We start from the raw sequence: 16596 nt of genomic DNA, 5'->3' as shown, positions 1-16596 counted from the left end.
AACATAATTTTTTTATTTACTACTTTAATGAATGATAGAGAAGCTCCAATATAACATGACAGAAATTCATTTCAATATTATGTATGATGGTTATGCATGCAGTGACATTTTGCAAAAGAAATTTAATATAAATGCCTATTCTTGTGCGTTTTGTGACTCAGATATAACACATTTTTCACAAATGTCATGAATGTTTTTTGGGGGTTTTTTGCAAGGATTTCCAAGACTGGATGTAATAAAATATGACTATATTTAAGTTTAATCAACTGAAACATGGTGTTAAATTAATTCAATTTCCGTTGTGCTTTCTTGTACAATGTCAATAACGAAATTCTAATTATAAACCTGAATTGTTGCAAAATATAATAAGTTTTATATGAACTAAATTAACAATAATCAGGTTTTTAAGCAGAATTTAAGCGACACTTGAATATATAGAAGTAAAGTCTATAGTCTTGTTTAAACTTGAACTCTACTCTCAGGAAACTGCTTTTCAAAATATACATGATCGTGGTTGAGAAAATTCAGGTGCAGTAACGCTAGGTGGACAGAGGGTGGCAGTGAATGCGAAGAAACGCCATAATCTACTGATGTAGTAGGCGTGCAAAGTACACAATCTACACGAATTATCTCTGTAAATTAGAATTTCATCAAGAAGTGCATTTTTTTTTAATAAGTCATTTGAAAAACTGAAACGTCTGTATTTTAGATCCATTACAGTGCTTGTTTCTGTTCTGATGTTTAAATGTTCTGTTATTTATTGACCTACAAAATTATTGAGAAGACCAGCAGTCAACATACCTGCCATAGGAAAGTCACAAAAACTCATGGCTAAAGCAGATGGCTACTCACAGACAGCTGTATTCAAGAATATGAATGGAAAGTTTAGTAGAAGTAAAAGCTGCGGTAGAATGTAGGATGCACAAGTAACAGGAATAATCACAGCTGAAGCAAATATTATTCAAGAATTTGGGGGAGATTCACAAGACATCAGCTGTGATTGGAGTCAGAGCTTCAAGAGCTATTCAGCCATACCTTAATGTTATGAAATTAAGTGCATTATTAAAGCCCATTCATTTACTGAAAAAACAGTGGAACAAAAATGTTCTGCTAGATTCATATCAATAAAGATTATCTCTTTCAAACACAGTATTTATGTGTAACAGCTCTGTTTAGACCTTGAAATATTTTCACTCAATGGCATAAAGACTACTGTAAAACTAACTTAATTTAACATGACTGTGCGTCAAAGGTCGTGTAAACAGTTAGGCCAGCATACTGCTCAATGATTCTTCTATATTATATTCTGTATATTGTGTTCCATAGTGTAGAAAACTCCAGAGACATACTTTTTCAGAAATTAATTTATTGCTTTAAAAATTTATGATATTTTAGTTGACTGTTCCATTTGAAATGTCGTTTCACTACAGCAGAAATAGAGCTAAACCTGTGGACAGCTTTGGTTGGTTATATTTCTCACACACACATATACACCCGCACACGCAGAAAGAGATCTGACGTGTCGTTACTAATCCTCTCAGGTACTCTTATCTTTTTCCAAGGTAAAACTCTTGCGACTCCTCCAGCGCAGCAGCTTGAGGAAGTTCAGGCTGGCGTTGAAGACTTTGTCGTGTTCAAACACCATTTTGTAAAACGTTTCAATGGGAAGGTCTCCGTTGGGATCGGCATATTTCAGTGTGGTCATGGGTGTGTAAAGCGTGTTTGTCTGATGGCGGAAAGGAGGATCATCCATGGTGATAATCCTGTGGGTGTGCTGGAAACAAAACACACACAGCAGGAAGTTCAACCTACAGGCACTAAGAACTTATAATTTGCAGAAGTATTCACTCCTTCAAACTTGTTTACACATTGTCAACCTCAAATGACAAATGTGTTTTTATTGGGCTTTTATGTGGCAAACCAGCACAGAATGGTGCATAGTTGGAAAGTGGAAGGAAAGAATATGTGATTCTGAAAATGCTTTCTAAGTTGGAAATTGAGAGTTTGTGTTAAATATGGGGAGTGAGAGGATGGGTCAAAATGTAAGACCAGAATTGGGACCATTTCCAGCAATTTTACTATGAAACTGGTCTTTTTATTGAACAGAAAAAACCCAGAAAACCTACAACAATGAATGGCACAGGAAGCAAGGACAGAAGAGCATAAACAAACTGATACCAGGAAAATCTGACAAATGTGGAAGAGGAGAGAGGAGCTAAATTACTAAGGGAGTTCTAGAAATGAAGGGCTGCACAGTGGTGCAGTTGGTAGAACTGTTGCCTTACAGCAAGAAGGTCCTGAGTTGATGCCCGTGTTTTTCTGCACAGAGTTTGCATGTTCTCCCTGTGCATGGTGTGTTCTCTCTGGGTATTCCGGTTTCCTCCCACAGTCCAAAAACATGACTGTTATTTTAATTGGTCTCTCTAAATTCTCCCTAGGTGTGAGTGTGTGTGTGCATGGTTGTTTGTCCTGTCTGTCTCTGTGTTGCCCTGCGACAGACTGGCGACCTGTCCAGGGTGAACCCCGCCTCTCACCCGGAACGTTAGCTGGAGATAGGCACCAGCACCCCTACCGAACTCACTAAGGACAAGGGTGTACAGAAAATGGAGGGATGGATGCTGGAAATGACAAGAAGGGCTAGTTACAGGTGAGTGGGTGCAGCTGGGGAAGGGAGAAGGTACAAGAAGACGAAGAAATAATTAACAGCTGGGATGGGAAGGAGAGTGGTAGGTTGAGGAAGAGATGGAAAAACAAATAAAGAGTATAAAAAGGGGAAAGGAAGCCTGAACAGTAACCAGAAATACATACTGATCAAATGAAACAAATCCAAAAGAGAATGAGGATAACTGAACTGTACCAAGAAATAGAAGCCAACAATAAAGAAGTGCTCAAAACAGAAAATGACTGAAAAAAGCCCAAAATGAATCATAAGACTTTGAGCTGCAGGTGTTTGAATGTCTTAACCAGAGAATGGCATTTTCCCATCTTTTTTTGCAAAATATCTCGATTTTAGACAGACTAGAGAGTATTGCGGAACATTCATTTTTATGTCTCTTGGTAAGTGTGGTGATATAATCTTTCTTTTATGGGTGATGGTTTGAAAAGTGCTCAGTAAATACAAATACACACTATATATATATATATATATATATATATATATATATATATATATATATATATATATACAGTACAGACCAAAAGTTTGGACACACCTTTCTAATTCAATGGGTTTTCTTTATTTTCATGACTATTTATAAGGCAAGAAATCCCACTTATTAACCTGACAGGGCACACCTATGAAGTGAAAACCATTTCAGGTGACTACCTCTTGAAGCTCATCAAGAAAATGCAGAGTGTGTGCAAAGCAGTAATCACAGCAAAAGGTTGCTACTTTGAAGAAACTAGAATATAAGGGCTATTTTCAGTTGTTTTACACTTTTTTGTTTAGTGCATATTTCCACATGTGTTATTCATAGTTTTGATGCCTTCAGTGTGAATCTACAATGTCAATAGTCATGAAAATAAAGGAAACTCATTGAATTAAAAGGTGTGTCCAAACTTTTGGTCTGTACTGTATATATATATATATATATATAAAAATAAAAAATCAAAGTTGGAAGCCTTCCATCATTTTCTCTCTAATTCACAATTATGCAATACTTTCTGTTGGAGTATTACCTCAGATGGTGTAATTTGTAAAATCACAATTAGCTTTTAGAGGAAAGGTGCATAGCCAGAAAACTGCAATCGGTGCATCTATAGAAACAACATCTTCCAGTTGAACCAACATAAAGATCTAATACCTCTGCTACATCCTCTGCTGTCTGACCAAGGGTTTCGAAGATCTGGTTGTAGTTCTTCAGGTAGATGTTTGTGAACATGTCTGCAGTCACTTTATCAGCTTTGCTGAGGTCCGTCTTCAGGCCCTCTTCGTAAACCTTATGCTCAAACTCTGTGATCACCGGACCTGGTTCTATCAGGCTGATGCTGGCAAAGAAGTTGAACAAAAGTAGAGTGAAAAAGGTCATATGAAGAAATACTTAACTCGTCACTACCAGTAATCTAATCACGCATTGAGAAACGGATTGGCTCTGTTAGAACCTGCCATGACATAGCGCAGCTCTCATTATTCTGCCTTTGGTTGTTGTGCAGCATGTCTGCACACACGCTCCATTCAAACCTCAGTATTGTTTGCAAGTCTCATCATGTTGACGATGTACTTTGAACATACTTCAGACTGAACCTCAGGGCTTGAACTGCCAAGCTTTCACAAAAGCCTTCCACTGCAAACTTAGACGCTGCATAGACATCGTTGAACAATATTCCTAAAACAGAGACAAAGAGAGAAACTGTAAGGGAAATGTTTCAAACAACATTGGGACTGAAGATGAGCAGGTCAGCCCCTCCTCACCTTGAATACCCATGACGCTGCTGATGACCACGATATGACCTTTCTTCCTCTTTTTCATATCAGGCAGGATCTCCTTCAGTAGTCGCACAAGCCCGAAGAAGTTGGTGTCCATGACTGTCTTCATCTCATCGATAGACTGGCACTCGATGGGTCCAATCAGTCCCATCCCTGCATTACTGACTGAGACAAGTGGGCAGTAATATTAACCTTTATATTACTGTCTGCATTGTCACACAGTTTTTAGCAATGTTGCCTTGCAGCAAGAAGGTCCTTGGTTCAATTTGTGGCCTGGAGTCTTTCTACAGGGAGTTTTCATGACCTCCATGTGTATGAGTGTGTTTTCTCCAGGTACTCTGGCTTCCTCTGACAGTCCAAAAACACGACTGCTAGGCTAACACGTCACTAAACTGCTGTTCTGTTGTGTTTGATTGTCTGAATTCAGGGATGTGTGTCTCTTTGTTCCCAAATTGATCAGTCCAGGATGAAGGTGAAGACAGAGGATTTGACGGACGGATGAAATACAATAACCTCAATTAGGATTTCTTGTGTGTTTTCAGTGAACTTTAGGGTTGAATTCACTAGACTGAAACAGACTCTTTCTGAACTTCTAAATGTCTTATGTTTTATTTTCTTTCTAGTTTCTGCCCCGTCATGTGGATTCTTCACTTTTTCCACACCCTTAGCCCCCTCAACATCCTATTAGATGTAGCTGTCCCTACATCTAATATATGCCAGCCAGGCAGAATATAGTCATTGGTAATAAACTAAATGTCAGCCAGTATCAAATGGCTTCTCTGATTGACATACAGGCACAGTGCAGTTTCCTCCCAACTGCATTGTGCAACTTTCAAATACCATATCTATATAAGGACTGGCAAGATATTTGCAATGTGCTTTGTGTCTCTGGCTGACCACTAATTGCGTAGGGTTGTGTAATTTTCCTAAACTTCCATTGAGTTCCCAGTAGATGGCAGTGTATGAAGCAGCACTGCAGAGTCCAGAGAAGAAGCCAATGTGAAAATAGATATTATTTGCACATATATATTTGGTATTGATCCTATAACTATACTGATACCGATACTTTTTATTATTTAAGTTTGACATAAAATAAAACTTTAGACTTTTAGGTTTTTGTTTTTCTTTTGAATTATTTTTATCAAAACCTGGGAAAAAACTTGGACAAAGTTTATAGGTGTCTAAAAAATACATGAAAAACAGAAACAATAGGAAAGCAGAACAAATTTCTGTGCATTTTTTCTAATGTAAAGTACAAAAAAAGCCATCATTTGAATGCACATCAAAGCTTTGAGCTAGAGTTGAGAAGCTACAATAGAAAAATGAAATAAATTTCAAGAGGAAATCTGAAACTAAAGTATTGATCCAATACTGAGGCCCACTTGGAATCAATATTATTGATATTTTTTTATTGATACACCCCCCCTCTGGCATGTACACCACAATCACCTTTACACATGCAGAACAAGAAAACTGTATTGCCTCACTGTGGGATGCACTATTCAAAATTTTGGCACGCATTGTGCAAGAACTGTGTTTTAGTGTTTCTACAGTAAAAAATGTGTGCACAAAATGAGCTTTGAACTTCAAAGCTTCATACCCAGTGTGGGTGTCTTTTGCAGCTGGTGTGTGTTCAGGTGTGTGTGCAGGCTTACTGAGGATGTCCACCCTGCGTTCTGGCAGGCTGTCCACGCAGGCTTTGATGGATTCCTCGCTGCACACGTCCAGCTGCTTGAGCTCCAGGGTCCTGCCCAGAGTCCGGTCGGCCGCCTCAACCAGCGGCTCTGCCTTACCCAGGTTTCTCATGGTGGCATAGACTACAGCACACAAAGAAATAGTCCTCTGACAGCAGAACACAGCTACGTTTCATGCAGGTCTACGCGATATGTAGGATAACATCCTGTTGCATATTTATGATCAGACATACTATGGGTTTATTCTCTAATCAGGCTCCTACTTTGCTGACCAGCAATAATTCAAATGGATAAACTGTGTGATCAACTCAGTGGAACATTGGCAGCTGTTCAGATCAACTTCATCTGCCTTGTTCTGGATCATGCGATGAGACATTATTCATCCCATTTACTCAGGATAATCCCCAGACCTCAGTGACTTTTCTTTAAAGAGAATACTGTATAAAAACTGTTCACTGGGATATTATGGTAAACAACACAATTAATAAACGCATGACTCCACGATCTTGATTATTTAGAATCATAAAATGTTTTTCACCACTGAGTTTTTTTTGTGCTCTCTCATTTATTTCTTGCATTAAACAAGGAACCAAATTCCTGAAACTGGAAGGTATGTAAGCCTGTCACAATAATCAAATAATCAATTAATGGCACGATGAATTAAAATGAGCTCAACCATTTCCATTCTGATGATTCGCAGTTGTGGTTGTACATGCTTTTTTCTTTTCTTTTCACTTATAAGACATTTTTCCCAGGTCATATGAGTGACATAATCTGCCAATGAAACTAATACTTTTTTCACCAATATTAAAGAAGTATTTGCTTTAAATAAAGCTTAAAAGTTACGTTTGTTGTATCTTATTTCAAGCATTCTAACCTATTTGCACTAGAAACTAGACCAAAAATACTCGGTTATAATGTGTGTTTTTGCAGTGAACAACTCAAGACAAAGTTGAAAGAGAAATAATAGAAATAATCTCCTAAATTCCCTTTAAACTAATGAACCGGAATATTTTTCCTTCTCTCTGTTCTTTCTTTTTTTAGGTGCGACCTAAAAACCTCTAAACCACATCTGACCATTTTCAAATTTAACCCAACACATCCAAGCTTTGAGGAGAAGCAGCGAACCGAAACATTTACCCATGAACCTCTTCTTCTCGTCTTTGGCGATCCGGGCCGCCAGAGCCAGGCCGATCCCCGAGGAGCAGCCCGTGATGAGTACCACCTTCTGGTTCATTGTGCCCGCTTTGTTCGCGTTTGTCTCGCAGAATGGAGAACAAAAGGAGCGAGGTGATGTTAGGGGCGCTCTTAAAGCCCACTCCTTAATCCACAGGCCTGCAACTCAGCAGAAGCCTTGTGCGCAGGGCCCGAAGATTACCAACAAGCGTGGCCAGCACATGGTGCAGCTGCACAGGAGGATTTAGGTTAATGATAACACGGCTATTGTCACAGGGAAACCCAGGTGTGGAACAAATCAAAGGCTTGCCAGACGGAGCATGGGGTGAGAAAAGAGTTTTATTTTTTGATTCAATTTTAGGTTAAACATTTATCTTTACAATCTGGGCCAAAATATGCTAAATGTAATGTCAAATTCAAAACTCTACACTGCAAAAACACAAAATTGTACCAAGTATTTCTAACCTTTTTTATAGTGCAAATATCTTAGTGCACTTAAAATATGACAAAACATACAAGTAACTTGTCAGCAGGATATAGGAGCTTGTTTTAAGTAAATAATTCCTTAATATTAACAAAAAAGTACTATTTCCATTGGCAGATTATTTCACTTGTAACAAGGGAAACATGTCTTATTACAAGTGAAATAATCTGAGAATGGAATTACTAGATTTTCATCAATATCAAGGAACTGTTCATTTAAAACAATCTGTTATAGCTTGTTGAAAAGTTTCTTGTAAGTTAGTTGTCGTATTTCAAGTGTACTAAAATATTTGCACTATAAAGAAGATTAGAAATACTTGGTACAGTTTTGTGTTTTTGCAGTGTAGATTTATTTTTTATTCATTTTTTTTATCTCAGTTTTTGAGGCCATAAAGCTCGGAAAACAAGACTGCATCATGCTGTCTTTTTTCTTAATGAGTTGCAAAAACCAGCTGGTTTACTGGTGAAAGCAAATGAATAACAGCAAAGGAAAAAGGCAGGAGGTTTTGTCGAACATATTTCAAACACTGGGTTGCATAGCCTTAAAGTATTTGTTTTCCCCACTAAAGTTTTTCTTTTTTTTTCTTTTCTGAAGGCAACTATGGGTTCCAAAGGATCTTAGTTCCACATCTTGGGGTCCCAACCATGGAACCAGCCGGAGAAGGAGGGCGGCTCCTGCCCCTGCTTGATGGTGGTGATGGGGATGCCGCGGCGACCAGAGGGGTCTGAATTCACGTAGTCCTGGGCTGAGAGGAAAATAAGGAGAAATTAAAAACCTCAAAGTCAGGTGTGTTCTGGAAACATTCTTAACAGTTGAGGAGCAGGAGGTTGTACCGATTTGAGGCGCTCCAGTCGTCTCCGTGTCATTCGCTTCTTTTCCAATCCAAACGAAGACCTGAGAGCAGAAAAGTCTCAGTGAGCTTAAACGCAGGAAATCACATGAAAACACATTTACCACAGAACCGTGTCAACGTTAGCGGACCTGATCCCACGTGTCCAGAACCATGACGTCATCGGTTGCCAAATCAATCTGTGAGAAGTCGCCTGGCACCTCTTCTGCCTGCACGTCGTCAAACACATGCTTATGTAAATATGTGGTGCTGCGCAAAAGGTATTTTCATCCTTTAAACTTTTAAACATTATATTCACAAACTTGGGATTTATGTGACAGAGCAAGACCGAATAGCAAATAATAGGGAACTGGAAGGAAAATTATAACATTTCTTCACTGGTAAAAATCTGAAAAGTGTGGTGTGCATTTGTGTCCCCCTTGAAATCAAACGCCTAAATAAAACCCAGTTTCGATTAGGGATGCACCGATTCACAAAGACCAGCGCTAAATTTGATTGAACAATTTGATTCAATGGAAGACTGGTCTTCACAGATTCTCTCCATCTTATCCAATTGAGTCATTTAGCTATTTATTCTTTTTCCTCCATTTTCTAATTATTTGCTACTTCGTGTTGGTCTATCACATAAACAACCTATCTGTAGCAGTAAACAAGACAAAATGTGAAACTTGGAACACTCACAATGAGCCGACCGGTCTTATTGGAACAGCCAAACAGTCTTGGTGGTCTGACTACATTCTGGAGGGTCTTGGAGGTCTGGTAATCTTTCTTCCCTCCCAGTGCTGCCCAGAAACCAGCTGCCAAAAGGATAATATCTGATTAACACAACAAAGCACCCATTGCATTGCCATGTTGCAGTGATTATGCGTCTACTTTTGCCCGTTACCTGGTTCCTTGGATTCCTCCACCTCTGTGGCAGTTCCACCCAGGAGGCTGGCAACGTACTTGGCTGCAGTCATCTCATCCGGACTTGCTCCCTTCCCCTTCCACACGAACAGGGAATTTGCCGATTTGAGCACAAACACGTCGTTGGTGTTCAGACTGGAGGCCGTGGCTTCCACCTGGGTAAAAGAGATTGAAGATTTCCACAGTTCAGCACAAAAAAGCATCACTTCCACATCAACTTTTCTCAAGAACCAAGGCCGACCTCAACAGCCCGCAATGCTTTGGTGGAGCTCTGGCGGATATGGAAGAGACGAGTGCTGGCGGGTTTGCTGTCTCCACCCTTGCGGGACGTCCCACCCAGGTAGATGATTAAAGGCTTGTTCTTAAACAGGCTCACCAGGTGAGGAGGCTCTCGGTTCTGAGTGACCCGGACCTGTAGAGACACAGATGATGTATAGTATGAAGATGTAGAGAAAGCATGCAAGCTCAGCATTCTAACTGAAAGGTGGGTCCTCTCACAGTTGGTCTATCTGAAATCTACTGGAGTGGAGTTTCTTCTTGTTCCCTATCAAAAACACTAATCTGAACAAAATGATTCCATAAGGTCAACTGGTTATACTTTGGTTTGCTACCAATGAGCAATTTTCTTTAGTCCTGGGTAATCACAGTGGTAGTGCTGCTTGGAGATGTTCAGACACTTTAGAGCTTCTTGGTTTACTTTTGGTAAGAAAGTCCTTGGTTGGAGATCTCTGTTGGAACCAGGGAGGCTGTGTAGAGTCTAATAAGCTCTTGGCTTAAAAATGAAAGAATTACAGCGAAACACAGAAAGTGGTGCTGACACCATAATGAAATAGACAAGTCAGAGTACCTGGAGAGAACCCGTTTATGCACTGGGAGAAAATGCAGAGGAACCAAACCTGGGATTCAAACACAGGACCACAGTGCTACCAACTGCCATTATGTGACCCACTACGCGTGAGAACATAATTTTGTTGCCTGTCACTATAACCAATAAAACTTGAACTGATGTTTTATCTGTAAAATTGAATGGATGTTTGTTGTATTCAGTAAAAATACAAGATGGAGATAACACACCTGGGTGGCCACTCCTCCCATCGAATCGTCCAGTTTGACTGTGAGGAAAGCTGAAGCAGCTAGTTCATCCTGACTGCACTTCTGGCCTTGCCTGCAGCAAAGCAACACCACGTTCAGTGCTGAGAATGCTTGTTTCAGCTTTGAGCAAAAGAAGCAGGAAAGAAATTTGCTGCATTCAGTCCATTAGCTAATATGCATCATTTGTTTAAAGGATAGATACATAGGAATGCTAAATCTCTGTTAATGTTGTGAACAACAGGAAATTTGGTCATTTCAACTTCTGCAGATAGTTCAACTCGTTAGAAGGCTGGAAGAGATGTACAGAACACAGACAGGGACCAGTTTGTCTGAGGCCATCTTACAGATGGTGCAAAGCTGCACCCACCAGGTGTAGATGATGTGCTTCTGCCTGCCTCCATCGTTGTAGGAATACAGCACCAGATAACAGTCTCCTCCATAGAAATGCCCATAGCTGGACGGGTCCACAGGGGCCTTGTCACGTCCTTCCACACGCCAGATCTACAAACACCCAATAGTGTCATATGTAAACACTACTACTACTACTATTAGTAATAATAATAATAATAAATGATACATGCTTCGTTATTGTGGCAGAGCCCGTAATCTCACCTGGACTTTCCCAGAGCCGTCATCCACCATGCCGTGCTGGGCGGCCATGGCGTTGTTGCCATGGAGTTTTGAGGCATCGAAGGGAATCTTCTCCACTTTAGCGATGCGACCCACAGTGTAGGTCTGACCTGTGGCCGCTCCCTCCAGCCATTTGAAAAAGAACTGCTTGAACAGAGTGGTCTCACTCCCAGCAGGAATGACCTGGACCTTTTATTGGGAGAAACAGACCAAGCAATGAATGCGTTTTCATCACACCGTCTAATGGAGACCCCGTGACAGACACTGATTGCATTACCTTTGTTCTTGGAGAGTAATTCTTTTCTTTGATGAACTTTTGGGCGATGGTCCACGCTTCTTTGCGCTCAGTTGTGTTTGCCTTTGGTCCTGCAATGTGGGATGTGGTACAAAGGTCAGAGCTGAACAAATGTAGTCTGTTCTTCAATGGAGAAGTAGCAGAATACTAGCAGGTGCTATAAACACAAACTGTTCATCAACAAATGTACAAAATACAGAAAAGTTTTGGGGAAAAATAAACGGAAATCAAAAGCCTGATACCTTTCCAAACAAATATGTTCCCGTCGTCTCCATTATCCAGGACGTAGCATTCACTGGGAGAGAGGATGTCTTGTTTGAATGGGTTTGAACCGGCCACCAGGGTTGTTGACATGTCTCCAGAAGCATCAGAAACCTACCAATAAAAGATCCGACTTAGACTTTTCAACGTATCACTGAAATCTATTAGACACCAGCAACAGATTAAAGATTAAACAAAATCTTTTTTGAGGCAGAGTTGAGAAACTATAATACAAAATTCAAATGAATGTGCAAGAGGCAATCTGAAAGTAAATGATTGATTTTACCACATTTGTATTGATCAGATCCTGAAACCGACTTGGTATCAGTTTTATCCATATTTTGGATCAATCCACTCACCTCTAATTCAAACGCAACAGTAAGTACAAACGCTTTTGCTCCACAAAACGGAAGTACTCCAGACCACTACGGGGAGTCAACCACCAAACCATATAAGACCAGACCCTCAGTAAAGATGGGATGTCCAGTAGTAAGTTGGAGTCTTGTTCAAAAACACAATCTTTTACAATGACATAGAACAACAGCATATTTACAGAGATAATACCTACACTAACCATAGTGGTCTGGAGCATTTTTGTTTTGTGGTGCGAGCTTGCAGTGTTTTGTACTTCCTGATGTTTTTTGTTATTTGTGACATTTCCCTTTTTTTGACCAGTACAACATTTAATCACCAGGGAGACCAAACACAAAGAAAAAGACACTGCTGACAAAGGAGTCATCCAGAAGAATGCATTACTTCCCCAGACTAGATACAAAAAACATTTTTGTTTGACTTTATTTTTTAATCTGTATGAAATGAAAGTGTCACTGAAGAAGAATTCAGTGACATTCAAACCTCTTTGAGGTTTCTGTAAACGTTTGAGATAAAAAGTTACAAACATTTCATTGAGGTATGTTTACCAGTGGTATATCTACCTGATACAGAGATGCCTTATTCTTCTTGGGCGTCTCATAAGCCACATCACAGTCTCCTGAAGGGAGATTCGGCTTTGGACCAAGTTCCTGTTAACGAGTAGAGATTATTGTTCATAGACCTCATGAAAACACAACCAGCGACAAATATTTTGTGTGCTTTGGTGAAGAGTCAAAGAAGAAAACAGCTCACCTTGATGACAGCCTCGGGTTCACTGCCCTCATCAATCATGTTCACCTCAGCACGGCCATGTCTCTCATTGTCACGGATATCTTTGGCCATCTGAGTGGCCTTGAGACGCTCATAGCGATTGCTCTCACTGCCAGACCACTGGTAGATCACCTGTTGTTGCACCGAGCGGAAGAGAAGGAATCAAAGGGAGGAGTCTTAGTTACTGCAACATTTTTCTAATTAAGCATTGGTTTTCTTTAGCTCAGACTTTGTCTTGCCTTTCCCAGGTCGATGATGAAGCAATCTCCCTTGTTGAAGCTGTCCCAGGACAAGGCCACCTCGGTGGCTCTGACTGTACGCCGGCCTTTGAGGTGCAGCAGGCGCTTCACATTCATGTCATTGGTCACGACATGCTTGAAGCCTGAGTTTACGCCACCTTTCTGTGGATTACAAGCCATTTATACCTCTGTTGTCCCATCCAGAACAGATCCGCAGTGATGAAAACAATGAACATGTTAGACGTCATCATCCTGCTATGAACTTTGTTCTTTTCATTCTGAAAGGACAGAGACATGCTTCTTTCTAAAGCACACACCGCCCTGTTTGTTCAGCTCTCAACAACCAAAGCAAAGACAAATGAACACCTAACGCATGATCCCTTTGTGATCTGTCCATCCACTCTTTCTTGGAACAAGTGAATTTTGACAGGCTTACAGGTAGCAAGCTGCAGTACCAGGAATTACACTCCTATCAGCCACAAACGCTTTTAAAGCCTCAACTATTTATGCTTTCAGTCTGTCTAACACCTTATTATGTCTACACTTAACAAATTACAGCCTTCTAAGTCGGATCAAATTCATTTTGGTCCATTGAACTGAAGAATAAGTTTTGTTGTGCTTCCAACTGGAAATTCAGAAAATCTGAGTACAAAGAAAAAGCTCCATTACAGTCCAGCGATTCCCATTAAGAAAATAAGAAATGATCTTGCTAAAAAGGATGGTTATACTATGGACAAAAGCAAAAATGTTGGTCGATGAAAATGTTCAAGTTGCGATTGTGGTCTTGGTTCATTTATTTACAAGTAACGCCAGGGATTCACTAAGAGGTATTTTCCAGTGTTATTTCATGGATCAGAAGCTTAGAAGTTTGGCATATTATCATGTAAATAAATCTTAAGATTGGTTTGATTGCAGTCACAATGAATCCAGTGGATTCTCCAGGCGTTCTGAGGCAGGAAATCTGAATCGGACCATCTTCAGGACAGGGTGAAATGGAAGCAAGTCTGTGCGAAAGTTTCAGCCAACAAAACAGTTGGAATGTGGTGACTCATGGCATCATGGAGCAGAATCTCAGAGGAATGTTTCCAAAAACGAGATCCTGTCTGATACTCCTGTTTTTTGTGTTTTGTTTTTTGGGGGGTTTCTTTCAGAATCTTTCAGATTCAAGAAAAGAATATTATTTGAGTGTAGAAGTTAATGGCATCTGCAGCAGTCTGGTATTTTGGCATTGTCAGAGCACGTCTCTGTTTGGCAGCTCAAACTCTCCATGGAAACCCTCTATGGAAACCAGGAGGAGCAGGCTACCACAGAGCCCAAAAATAACCCCACAAATTCAACTGCTCTGCTTAAAAAGTTCCATTACTTTTATACACGAAGAAAAAAATCACATAAAACAAAAGATATCTAGGTAACATTTACGTGAAGGGGTGTTCATAAGACTGACAGAACACCTGTTCTAAACATGAAGGAGTCTTCATGAATGTTTATGACTGTTGTCCTGAAGTGTCATTCAGTAAATAATGACACTTGTCAATACAAACAATGCAAAGTTGAACTAAAAGTTGCATTAAAAGCTCATTAAAGTGTCAACTTTGCATTATTGGGAAAATAATGACATTTTTAATGCAACGTTGCATTGAAACTTGCATTAAAATTTAAAATGTCATTAACTTTGCATTAAATGCGTCATTGCTTATGAGACTTCATGACAACAGTCATAAACATTCATGAAGACTCTTTCTGTTCATAACAGGAGTTATGTCATGTTTAGGACAGTTTCATATCAGTCTTATGCTCACCTCTTCAGCTAAAGTGTTACTGATATGTATAATGAGAACAGGAGTATTTCACCTTGTACTTGATGCCAGACTTGAAGTAACCTTGAAAGGTGAGCGACTCTTCGTTTTGGAACTCGTTGAACTGGACCGGACCGCCACCAAGGTGATCGTCCAGCTGAGTGATCAGAATAGCAGCAGCTCCAGCCTCGTCTTTGGTGGCTTCCTCACCTGCAAACGGGACAGGAGTTCAAAAAGTGGCAGGAAAAACAAGACAGTGGTTTGTAGGTCAGACATACCGATCCATGAGTGCACGTTGTAAGAAGGAGCCGCAGTGGTGTGGAGGATGACGTAGGCGTCCCCGGTGAAGAAGTCTCCGTAGAGCTGCTTTGGAACCGGAGCCAGATCCATCTTCTCCACCCGCCATATCTCCAGGCCGGGCTTCTTCCCCGCTGTCTGGAACGCCTGCTGTGCCATGGTGCTGAAGGCCTTAGAGGAGACACGTTTTCATTAATGACTTGGCCGTGCTGCAGAAAACTACCTGATGAGTTTCTTGCACGGAAGAAGCTTATCATCTTCAGTAATGTAGCCCTTTGAGCTTTCTGACTTTTTTTTTTTTCTTCTTCTTCTTCCCGTGACTCAAACATGTACCCACAGCTATGCTCCGAGACAGATTCAAAACCACCACTAGCTTTTAGGATTAAAGTGTCATTCATGAACTCAAACATTGAACCACATCACCATCTGCACATTAGAGTTCTTTGTTTTGTTTCCAATAAACTCCTGCAGGGTTCCAGGAACATTTCCCTGCTGAACCTGTAATACAGGCACTTTTATTTATTAACTCAGCTGCTCTTGAAGCAGAATGTATTGGACACAGCAGGGTGTGTCTGGCCAGCCTTCTACTGAGCTACACTGCAAGTCGTCTGTGGGGCGTTTTAAAAAAAAACGAGCAACCACTCGCTGAGAAAATGCATCTAGTTAATTGTTGAAAGTATAATTATGCTGGGTGTGGACAAACCGGTCCACACCCAAATATCCAACATACAATCATGTTAAAAAATACTTTGTTTCCATAATCCCAGGTCATAATGTGCATTATTTAGTCATACTTGGCTTTACTGGCATGCAGCTTGTGTTAAAAGTTTGTTTCAGTAGATGCATAATGCAGACAGAGTTCATGCAGAAGCGTGAACAGTCTTGCAGGAACTGTTTCTATTGCATAAACAGTGACACGACAGGAAAGATTTACAGATCCAAGACGTTTTTCTTTACCTGGGTGAGGAGAGAATCAGATGCTGGTTGTGGAGAAGCTGCACTGCTGCTCTTCCAATCGTCCGCGGAGCCAGTTTGAGCCGCCGGGCGCTATATAAGCAGACGGGACATCCGCCCTCAGATGGAGAGGCGTGTTCAGCCACATCCAGGCCCGGCCCAGGCTGCAGAACAAAACACACACAACCGCGCCCACACACAACACACGCACCTCCTGATTCCCAGTCTTACATAACTTCAATTTTAATTGTGGGGATTTTAATTGTGTCCCATTTAATTTACTGCAGATCATCTATATTTGAACGTGTACAGAAAAAAAACAGGAAGTGAAATCTGAATGAGACGTAAGCAGC

The 16596-nt window shown here is 40.5% G+C and overlaps 2 protein-coding genes across 2 annotated transcripts; both read right to left on the bottom strand.

Moving 5' to 3' along the window:
- Positions 1–1346: 1346 nt before the first annotated feature.
- On the bottom strand, positions 1347–7954 carry LOC116725992 (retinol dehydrogenase 8-like). The gene is made up of 6 exons (XM_032572440.1): positions 7261–7954; positions 6082–6243; positions 4412–4591; positions 4232–4325; positions 3804–3987; positions 1347–1774 (listed from the first exon to the last, which is right to left on the bottom strand). The coding sequence occupies exons 1-6, from the start codon at positions 7355–7357 to the stop codon at positions 1538–1540; spliced, it is 954 nt and encodes a 317-aa protein (XP_032428331.1). The 5' UTR covers positions 7358–7954; the 3' UTR covers positions 1347–1537.
- A 245-nt stretch (positions 7955–8199) lies between these two features.
- Positions 8200–16378, bottom strand: LOC116725991 (gelsolin-like). Its single transcript, XM_032572439.1, has 17 exons — positions 16247–16378; positions 15271–15460; positions 15048–15202; positions 13197–13358; positions 12940–13089; positions 12750–12836; positions 11796–11928; positions 11536–11624; positions 11241–11447; positions 10996–11129; positions 10611–10701; positions 9778–9948; positions 9517–9691; positions 9312–9427; positions 8762–8839; positions 8614–8674; positions 8200–8525 (listed from the first exon to the last, which is right to left on the bottom strand). Exons 2-17 carry the CDS (start codon positions 15446–15448, stop codon positions 8398–8400), a joined length of 2115 nt encoding a protein of 704 aa, XP_032428330.1. The 5' UTR covers positions 15449–15460; positions 16247–16378; the 3' UTR covers positions 8200–8397.
- Between the last annotated feature and the right edge of the window lie 218 nt (positions 16379–16596).

This window comes from Xiphophorus hellerii, chromosome 9, assembly GCF_003331165.1.
Source record: "Xiphophorus hellerii strain 12219 chromosome 9, Xiphophorus_hellerii-4.1, whole genome shotgun sequence".
In the NCBI taxonomy this organism is placed as follows: Eukaryota; Metazoa; Chordata; class Actinopteri; order Cyprinodontiformes; family Poeciliidae; genus Xiphophorus; species Xiphophorus hellerii.
This window is presented reverse-complemented; position numbering and strand designations above follow the sequence as displayed.

Coding starts and splice junctions, on each gene's coding strand:
- LOC116725992 (XM_032572440.1), bottom strand. CDS start 7,357: ATGAACCAGAAGGTGGTACTCATCACGGGCTGCTCCTCGGGGATCGGC. Junction 6,244..7,260: donor CGAGAAGAAGAGGTTCATGG/GTAAATGTTTCG, acceptor TGTGTGCTGTAG/TCTATGCCACCATGAGAAAC. Junction 4,326..4,411: donor CAGCGTCATGGGTATTCAAG/GTGAGGAGGGGC, acceptor TCTCTGTTTTAG/GAATATTGTTCAACGATGTC.
- LOC116725991 (XM_032572439.1), bottom strand. CDS start 15,448: ATGGCACAGCAGGCGTTCCAGACAGCGGGGAAGAAGCCCGGCCTGGAG. Junction 13,359..15,047: donor AGTCTGGCATCAAGTACAAG/GTGAAATACTCC, acceptor TGTAATCCACAG/AAAGGTGGCGTAAACTCAGG. Junction 10,702..10,995: donor AAGCACATCATCTACACCTG/GTGGGTGCAGCT, acceptor GCTTTGCTGCAG/GCAAGGCCAGAAGTGCAGTC.